At 49.7% G+C, this 10,606-nt stretch overlaps 1 protein-coding gene across 1 annotated transcript in view; it reads left to right on the top strand.

The window, feature by feature from the left end:
• Positions 1-5,873: 5,873 nt before the first annotated feature.
• Positions 5,874-10,606, top strand: part of ETNK2 (ethanolamine kinase 2) — an 89,679-nt gene continuing 84,946 nt past the window's right edge. Inside the window, exon 1 of the mRNA XM_075335641.1 lies at positions 5,874-6,139. Coding sequence (XP_075191756.1) covers positions 5,996-6,139 — 144 coding nt within the window. The 5' untranslated portion in view covers positions 5,874-5,995. The remainder of the gene's footprint in view (positions 6,140-10,606) is intronic.

Here is a 10,606-nt window from a genome sequence, read left to right as displayed (position 1 = left end):
CATACCGGTCTGTATCTTTTCCTCGGGTCGGCGGAATCCTCCTCTGTCGCATCCATGGGACGTCATCTGGGCTGGAGGCCAACTCGATTCTTGCAGGCGATGGGGTCACTTGTAGAGACTGCACGGTCTTGGCAAGGGCAGCTACAGTCTTGGTCAGCTCCTGGACCTGCTGTCTGAGCTCTGCAGTGGGGTCCTTATCCAGGGACTGCGCCTCAGCCCCTGCAGCGGCTCGTGTTGCAGGCACCACCCCGGGGTACGTGATAGCAAGAGGCCGGAGGGGTACTGGGTCATTCGGTCTAGATTCTCTCAGTACCCGGATGGCCTGGTCCTTAAACTTTGCAAAGTCCAAAGCAGGGTTCTGCAGGACCATGATACGCAGCTGGGTCCTGTGGGCATCTGACAGGAGCCCCTCTATGAACTGCTCAGTTAGGAGTTTGTCTTCTTCACGTACACTCTCTGGGTCCACCTGTTTAACTGCTTTCAGGGCCTCCTGAAAGTTTAAGGCATAGTCCCTTATGCTGTCTGTGGCCCGTTGTTTGCACCCGAAGAATCTCATTTTTATTTCTGCTGCGGTGCGGGTGTCAAAAGTACTCTTTAGCTTGGCCAGTATCTGGGTTGCTGTCCCTTTATCTGTATCAGGCCAGGACTTCACTTCACGCTGGGCCGCGCCGGCTAGCTGCCCCATTAATATGCCCACCTTCTGGCTCTCAGTCAGCGGATACACCCGGAACAAGCTGTGCAGACTTTCTCTGAAGTCGCTCAAGGTATGGGACTCCCCGGAGTACTGCGGCAGCCATTCCGCTCCCGGGATGTACGGCATTGTGATCGGCATTACCGGCGCTACAGCGGGGGCTGGGGCGACTGGGATTGCTTCGGCTGGTGCCGCGGCGTCTCGGGCTATGGCAGCCACCTGCCCTTCCTCCGAGTCGGACATCTTCTTCCCCCTTAGTGAACCTTACCAGGCTTCGTTCACTTTTCAAATTCCCTTCTGGGTCGCGCGGGGTTAACAGCGCTCTGCTCTGATGGCGCGCTCCCTTCGCGCTCTTTGTCAGGCACGCTCCCCTTCTTCCTGCGCTCGGCGAGGCTAATGGCGGCGGCAGTTTGCAAACAGTAACACAGTCTTTTAAGCACAGTTTCTGCAGACGCACAGTACCCGGTGGGACCGGGCATGAAATCCTGTTCGTGACGCCAAAGTTGACTCGCCCACCCCAGGGCTATGGGACACCCGGTGCCGGGCCGGACTAGTCCGGTGGTAGTCAGTGGTGGCTGGGCCCGGCTCCGTGGCCCTGGTGGGTGTCAGTAGAATATGTGGCTTGATGAATAAAGTTTGTGTTCGTGACGCCACCTGTGGTCTGCGGCTATTAAGCCGCCGCTGCTGTGTGAGGCCTCCAGGGTGATGATATAGCAGCAATGGTGGTACTGCTCCCCACAGGTGGAGCGGAGCCCCGGGGACACTGTTAGTGCTCGTGAAAGTCTATGGTGTTGTGTGGCTAACACGGTACAGGGCCGACAGGCAATGAAAGAACCAGGCACAAACAACAGTCTCTTTACCTTTTCCTCTTTTACTTTGGGAACAGTCCAGTCCTGGGAGACCATTACAGGTGGTGATGGGGATCCGGTCGGCGTGGAAGTACTTGGGGTGATCTTTCTGGCCAGCTGAGTATGAGGCCTACTCCTGTGCTTTTCTTTGTTATGATAGGACCCTGCTTCTCTGAATCCAGCAATGGCCCTCTTTGCTGCTCGGACCGATGGTACGTCCCTTTCCCTCTGTAGCAGGCTGCGCAGGGCCTCTCTGGTGCATCTCTGCTGGAGTCCACACCGGGCCCTGATGCTGCAGCTGTACCTTCGGGATGTTTATGGGTCAGGTGCTTGCAGCTCTCCTGCCCTTCGGATTCGGCTACCAGGGAGTATTTTAAGCCCTGGTGGCCACAGACTCCGATGTCCGAGTCTCTTCGCTGCCTCTCTGCTACTCCTGCTTCCCTGGGCCAAGCTAGTCTAGCTCTAGGCCCCAGATCCACAGGACAGCACACTCTGCGTCTGCTCACTATCACTTCTCTCTACAGACTGTCTGCTACTTCCTCCCTCAGGTCAGACTTAAGGAATGCTCCCTGGAATTCCAGGTTCAGAGCTCCCCCTGCTGGCCGGAGGGAGAACTGCGTGGGATGTTAAACTTGCTGGCCAATGGACCTCCCCATTACCTCCAGGCTCAGCATTAACCCTTTGGAAGGGCAATGCTGTTGTGGCGACCAGGTCCTGGGGCGCCACAGTTGCACCTACTTCTACCCCATGTGGTGCCCGCCCCCAGTGGTTGTCCTCCTAGCGACAGGAAAGTCCCATGGTTCGTGATGGCTAACTATCCTGTCTGCCCTAGTCCAACCCCCTGTGAGTAAGCACCTTATTGTTGTAGATGTGTGTTTTGTGAAGACACCGGCAGGTTAATCCCCACCTGACCCGGGATAGAGATTACCCCTGAAAAGTGGTGAAATACCCTGTGGCGCCTGAAGCCCAGGGGCGCCACAAAGACACATGGGCAGTACAGTGATCATCCCCTCATAGGTATTATATAGCTAGGTCACAGGAGCGGACTGTGCAGACACATAGGGTACTATAGTGATCATCCCCTCATAGCCTCATGTGTCTGCACAGTCCCCTCCTATGACCTAGCTATATAATGCCTGTGAGGGGATGATCACTATAGTACCCTATGTGTCTGCACAGTCCCCTCCTATGACCTAGCTATATAATGCCTATGTGGGGATGATCACTATAGTACCCTATGTGTCTGCACAGTCCCCTCCTATGACCTAGCTATATAATGCCTATGTGGGGATGATCACTATAGTACCCTATGTGTCTGCACAGTCCTCTCCTGTGACCTAGCTATATAATGCCTGTCATGGGATGGTCACTATAGTACCCTATGTTTCTGCACAGCCCCCTCCTGTGACCTAGCTATATAATGCCTATGTGGGGATGATCACTATAGTACCTCATGTGTCTGCACAGCCCCCTCCTGTGACCAGCTATATAATACCTATGAGAGAATAATCACTATAGTACCTCATGTGTCTGCACAGCTCCCTCCTGTGACCAGCTATATAATGGCTATGAGAGGATAATCACTATAGTACCCTATGTGTCTGCACAGTCCCCTCCTATAACCTAGCTATATAATACCTATCAGGGAATGATCACTATAGTACCCTATGTTTCTGCACAGTCCCCTCCTGTGACCTAGCTGTACAATGCCTGTCATGGGATGATCACTATAGTACCCCATGTGTCTGCACAGTCCCCTCCTATGGCCTAGCTATATAATGCCTATGAGGGGATGATCACTATAGTACCCTATGTGTCTGCACAGTCCTCTCCTGTGACCTAGCTATATAATGCCTGTCATGGGATGATCACTATAGTGCCCTATGTGTCTGCACAGTCCCTCCTGTGACCCAGCTATATAATGCCTATGTGGGGATGATCACTATAGTACCTCATGTGTCTGCACAGTCCCCTCCTGTGACCCAGCTATATAATGCCTATGTGGGGATGATCAATATAGTACCTCATGTGTCTGCACAGTCCCTCATGTGACCTAGCTATATAATGCCTATGAGGGGATGATCACTATAGTACCTCATGTGTCTGCACAGTCCCCTCCTGTGACCAGCTATATAATGCCTATGAGGGGATGATCACTATAGTACCTCATGTGTCTGCACAGTCCCCTCCTGTGACCAGCTATATAATGCCTATGTGGGGATGATCACTATAGTACCTCATGTGTCTGCACAGTCCGCTCCTGTGACCTAGCTATATAATGCCTATGTGGGGATGATCACTATAGTACCTCATGTGTCTGCACAGCCCCCTCCTGTGACCTATTGATATAATGCCTATGTGGGGATGATCACTATAGTACCTCATGTGTCTGCACAGTCCCCTCCTGTGACCTATTGATATAATGCCTATGTGGGGATGATCACTATAGTACCTCATGTGTCTGCACAGTCCCCTCCTGTGACCTATTGATATAATGCCTATGTGGGGATGATCACTATAGTACCTCATGTGTCTGCACAGTCCCCTCCTGTGACCAGCTATATAATGTCTATGTAGGGGATGATCACTATAGTACCTCATGTGTCTGCACAGTCCCCTCCTGTGACCTAGCTATATAATACCTATGAGGGGATGATCACTATAGTACCTCATGTGTCTGCACAGTCCCCTCCTGTGACCTAGCTATATAATGCCTATGAGGGGATGATCACTATAGTACCTCATGTGTCTGCACAGTCCCCTCCTGTGACCTAGCTATATAATGCCTATGAGGGGATGATCACTATAGTACCTCATGTGTCTGCACAGTCCCCTCCTGTGACCTAGCTATATAATGCCTATGAGGGGATGATCACTATAGTACCTCATGTGTCTGCACAGTCCGCTCCTGTGACCTAGCTATATAATGCCTATGTGGGGATGATCACTATAGTACCTCATGTGTCTGCACAGCCCCCTCCTGTGACCTATTGATATAATGCCTATGTGGGGATGATCACTATAGTACCTCATGTGTCTGCACAGTCCCCTCCTGTGACCTATTGATATAATGCCTATGTGGGGATGATCACTATAGTACCTCATGTGTCTGCACAGTCCCCTCCTGTGACCTATTGATATAATGCCTATGTGGGGATGATCACTATAGTACCCTATGTGTCTGCACAGTCCGCTCCTGTGACCAGCTATATAATGTCTATGTGGGGGATGATCACTATAGTACCTCATGTGTCTGCACAGTCCCCTCCTGTGACCTAGCTATATAATGCCTATGTGGGGATGATCACTATAGTACCTCATGTGTCTGCACAGTCCCCTCCTGTGACCAGCTATATAATGCCTATGTGGGGATGATCACTATAGTACCTCATGTGTCTGCACAGTCCGATCCTGTGACCTAGCTATATAATGCCTATGTGGGGATGATCACTATAGTACCTCATGTGTCTGCACAGCCCCCTCCTGTGACCTATTGATATAATGCCTATGTGGGGATGATCACTATAGTACCTCATGTGTCTGCACAGTCCCCTCCTGTGACCTATTGATATAATGCCTATGTGGGGATGATCACTATAGTACCTCATGTGTCTGCACAGTCCCCTCCTGTGACCTATTGATATAATGCCTATGTGGGGATGATCACTATAGTACCTCATGTGTCTGCACAGTCCCCTCCTGTGACCAGCTATATAATGTCTATGTAGGGGATGATCACTATAGTACCTCATGTGTCTGCACAGTCCCCTCCTGTGACCTAGCTATATAATACCTATGAGGGGATGATCACTATAGTACCTCATGTGTCTGCACAGTCCCCTCCTGTGACCTAGCTATATAATGCCTATGAGGGGATGATCACTATAGTACCTCATGTGTCTGCACAGTCCCCTCCTGTGACCTAGCTATATAATGCCTATGAGGGGATGATCACTATAGTACCTCATGTGTCTGCACAGTCCCCTCCTGTGACCTAGCTATATAATGCCTATGAGGGGATGATCACTATAGTACCTCATGTGTCTGCACAGTCCCCTCCTGTGACCTAGCTATATAATGCCTATGAGGGGATGATCACTATAGTACCTCATGTGTCTGCACAGTCCCCTCCTGTGACCAGCTATATAATGCCTATGAGGGGATGATCACTATAGTACCTCATGTGTCTGCACAGTCCCCTCCTGTGACCTATTGATATAATGCCCATGAGGTCTGCTGTGAGTGACATCTCGGTCCTGCACCTTGCGGTCAGCGCACTGTCCTGCACATAGCAGCCAGCAGGGGGAGCCCCGTGCTATCTGGTTCCTACGCTCTTCTCACTGCTCTCCTCCCTCACAGGGAAGGGTGACACTGGGTGGCAAGTGCCGGCCCACTCCCCCCTCCAGTGGGTATTTCCCACCTGAGGAGGGGGCCCAGGTCTCAGAGCGAGCAGGGGATGGGTGAGCAGCAGTGTCACAGTGACAGCTCCACAGTGCGCGCTCTCAGCATTGCTGTGGATGAACAGAACGTCATTCCTGGCGCCCTGAGTCTAATCCGGGAGCTGAGACCTGACTGGGAGCTCCAACATGTGCAGACTAAGGTAATCGATGCCCGCGGGCCTATCATGTGCTGTATCAGTGCCAGGACTACTACTCCCAGCCGGCCTACTGCCTGCTCTGTGCTCCTGTACACGGCTGGCGCTGCCGCAGTGTGATAACAGTGAGCTGTCAGCGGTGTCACTTCCAGCATGGCCCCTCTCCCTCCCATGTGCTGATCCAGCACCGCCCCCGTGTATCCCTACACCTGCCCGATCGGGAAGACTGCTGTCACGTGACCGCTCGTGACGTCACCGAGGCCCCTGACACCGGCGTGATAGACAGCAGCCTGGCTGGGAGGAGCGCACACCCCTTACAGGGGCCGTCCCAATGGCAAAGTTCATTTTAATTAACAGATATTGGAATAATAATAATTTATACAATTGGAAGTGTATGAAAAATGTCCCTATGCTGAGATTACCTTATATATGTGCCCCTGCTATGTGCTGTGTAATGGCCGTGTCTGACCATACAGGACATGGTCTGACCATACCACATCTCCTGGGCAGGGGAGGACACAAAAGAGTATAAATACATTACAGCATGGGATCAAAAATAATTCTTTGAGGTAAAACATTTGTTAAAACAGGCAGGAAAGTGTTTTACCTCACAAAAAGAATCAGCTATGATCCCGTGATGTAATGCCTGTATACTTTGTTTTGCTTCCGCCGAGGCGCAGGACCTGTGGTATGATCAGACCATGTCCCTGTACGGTCAGACACAGCCATTACACAGTACATAGCAGGGACACATATATAAGATCTCGGCACAGGAACATTTTTTTAATCACATCCAATTGTATAAATTATTATTATTCCAAGATCTAATGATTAAAATCAACTTTAATTTTGTTTGTGGGAAAACCCTTTAAGGCCTCATTCACATATCAGTATTATCCATCAGTGCTTGTATGCCAGAGCCAGGAACATACACAGAAACTATAATTCACCGTTGACCCCTGTTCTGTGTTTTGGACGCACGCCTGGTTTTGGCATACAAATGTTGATGTGTGAATGAGGCTTTAGCTACTTCACCTTTGGGGATATAAATCATTTTTGCTATTAAGTTGTAAGAGTTTTGTTTTTACAGGCTGCTTCCCTGCCAAGTTAAAGGAAACCTGTTGCGTGGAAAAGCCCTATTAACATGCAGATATGGGGTTAATCTGCAGGTTAATAGCATTCTGAGCCTGCACATTAAACCCCACTGTCGGGTGGAAATTAAAGGGAACCAATCACCAGGATTTTCGTATATAAGCTACAGCCAGTGCTATACTGGCACTATCAGGCTGATTCTATACATACCTGTAGTGGGCAGCTCGGATGTTTAGGCTTTCAAATCCAACAAAGTAAAGGTTAAAAAAGCATCAGCTTCTTGAGTGGCAGTTGCAACCGTGCAGATAATACCTGGGTGGGTAATCATATGATTGTCGCCCCCCTGCATGTTTTTCTTCCCTCTCTCTGTTCTTTATGCTAATTTTACTATTCACTAATTTCTTCACTAAGATGGCGTTGGTGCCTGCGCATAGCGCTTATCTCCAGCACCATCTTTGTGAAGATCGTGATACCCCCTGCTATTCTATTCTTGCGGCTGAGAGGGCGACGCATGCGCCCTCACTTCTTCTGCTCTTGTTGCCACCGCAGGAGCGCGCACGGTCACAACAGAAGTGGAGGCCGCCCCCTGAAACAGCTGATTTGAGGACGCGACAGACCGGAGGAACAAGCCGACAGCAGCGTGCCAGCGACATCGGATCGCACGGCACGGGGTCAGATGAGGTAAGTTAACAATGGACTCACCTAACCGCGTGACGTCAGTGCCGCTGTGCTGGCACGGTGTCCTCTTCTGTTGCTAAACGCGTCCTCTGATCAGCTGTTCTCTGCTTCTTTTGTGACTGTACGCGCCCTGCATTCACAAACGAGAGCAGAAGAAGCGAGGGCACATGCGCCGACCTCTCAGCCGCAAGAATAGAATAGCAGGGGGTAAAATGATCTTCACAAAGATGGCGCCGGAGATAAGCGCTATGTGCAGGCGCCAACTTCGTCGCCATCTTAGTGAAGAAATTAATGAATAGTAAAATTAGCATAGAGAACAGAGAGAGGGAGGAACAACAGGCAGGGGGGCGGCAATTCATATGATTACCCACCCAGGTATTATCTGATCCTCAGCTGCTGTCACTCAAGCAGCTGCCGATTTTTTTTAAACTTTACTTTGTTGGATTTGAAAGCCTAAACATCCGAGCTGACCACTTATGGTCTGTAGATAATCAGCCTGATAGTGCCAGTATAGCACTGTTATATACGAAAATCCTGGTGATTGGTTCCCTTTAACTTTAATTCTCCCGTTAGTGTTCAGGCTTCAGTTATGGGGGTGGCGCCTTCATGGGTTCAGTCACCACTCTGTGTATTGAGAGTGGCGGTGGTAATTACGCCTTACAGACTGACTGACAGCCGCTCAGCATTAGAGGAGGCTATCGGTACAGGGGGCAGTTACAGCCATGTACTGTAGGTGCAGTGTCAGTGTGCTATAATACTCACCTACCGACGCTTTCTCCAGTGTCTAGCGCCATTCTGCTCCTTTTCTAAGTCCTATTACAGCAATCCTGACTGTGGATCTCACTGTGCTCCATGCATGAGGCGGCAGTGACTTTTACAATTGTACCCTACCAGGCCACGTTCTGATGCTCTAAAGATACAGTGTAAAATCAGTTTCTGGGTGACACCTGACACGCAGTGTGCTCCAGAGAGTCTGAAGCGGAGAAAGCGGTGATAGGTGAGTGTACTAACACACTGACACTGCACCACACTTACATTTACACAGGTGTAGGGGATAACAAGGTAATGGCACTGCTACTTTACATTTGGTGTGGTCTGTGGTTGATAAGAGTTCAGAAAATGACAGGTAAGAGGGATGTAAGTAACAGAAGAAAATTGTCCCCAAAGTAGGATGGTCAGGAAAGCCGTTGTCTAATGAAGTCTCTTTTCAACTCCTGCCTGACCAGCCCCCTTTTTTTTTTATTTTTTTTAAAACATTTTTTTATACTTTTGTTCCCACGTCGTCTTCTTCTAAGAGCTATAACATTGTTAAGTTTTACATCGACATGCCTTATTTTTTACTTGACGATTGGTTATTTTTATTGATACCATTTTGGGGTACAAATGTGTTTTTATTACTTTCTCGGGTTGCAGTGACTGAAATACCGCACTTCTGATTTTTTTCCTTTATAAAGTTAACTATATAGGTTAATAATTTTTATATTTTCATAGATTGGGCCTTTACGGATGCATCACTACCTATATATGTATAATTAATTTTTTCAATATTTTCGGATGTTGAAAATTGGAACAATTAAAACTTTTTTGTTTTGAAAAACATTTTTATTATTCTTGAGTTATTTTTTTAGTCCCCCAAGGGGTCTCGGCCTTCGATCATTTGATTGTTTGTGCTTTATGTTGCAATACGTCAGTACAATTTTGGCTTAATTGCCCCATCCGCACCCATATATCAGAGCAGAGGTAAGAATGGCGTAAAAATGGTAGACGTCACATCTTTGTGCATGTGTTTTCTAGAAGCATTTTTGGAATCTGGCAGATCCACATAAAAAATTGTGAATTTCCCCTCTGGGTAGGTTTACTAGAAGGAGGCGGAATTATCCAATGAGTTTTTCAAGAAAAATGCACTTCAGACAGCTGCTTCCTTTGGGTATGTGCAGACAATGGGCCGATTCAGGAAGACCGGGGATTTTCGCACTTGAGGGGGCAGTGGTGGTGAGGGAACTCCACAGTTTGACATGAATTAGACAAATGTGACACCCTGGACTAGTCAGGTAGTCCCATGCACACACCCCCCCCCTCCCTAAAAAGGTGACAGCAACCAAACTTCAAAACCCTTGTCACCTCCCTCCAGGTTTGATGTCCACACCAGGGGGGTGGAGCCAGGCGGTTGGCTCTGCCCACCGAGGAGTTCACAGGCCTGGAGGCGGAAAAACAGTAAGTAGAGAGAGTAGCTTTGACAGTGGAGGAGACAAGTCGAGTGCAAGGGCAGACCTGTGACCAGGCCTGCCAATAGTCTACTCAGGTGGCTGGGTTGGAGCCCAGTCCCCTCTGGCAAGGAGGCAGACGGTGGTGGCCGCCTGCAGGAGCTGGGATTACAGCTGGTGGAACCATATGGACCGGGGTCGGGCAGTGGCCCGCCGGTACCGAACCAGGGAGCTGATTGGAAACCGGAGCACCAGGAGAGGTACTCAGACCCAGTACGAAGCCCAGAACCCACTAGGCTAAGTCGAATCAACTGATTGAGGACTGGACTTTAGGACCTTTCCCACACAAGACCCGACTGAAGACAACAGCCCAACGTTACAGGGTAAAGCCACCGCCAAGGCATAGAGACCCAAAGGGCCAGCGTGTGCAGGCAAACAGGGCTCTCCCGACACCCAGCAAGCCGGGGAGCGGACTACCGGTGCTTAGGCATAGGAGTCA

The sequence above is a fragment of the Anomaloglossus baeobatrachus genome, chromosome 2, assembly GCF_048569485.1.
Source record: "Anomaloglossus baeobatrachus isolate aAnoBae1 chromosome 2, aAnoBae1.hap1, whole genome shotgun sequence".
Lineage (NCBI taxonomy): Eukaryota > Metazoa > Chordata > Amphibia > Anura > Aromobatidae > Anomaloglossus > Anomaloglossus baeobatrachus.
The sequence above is the reverse complement of the archived record's forward strand: the minus strand, read 5'-3'. Positions and strand labels throughout refer to the sequence as shown.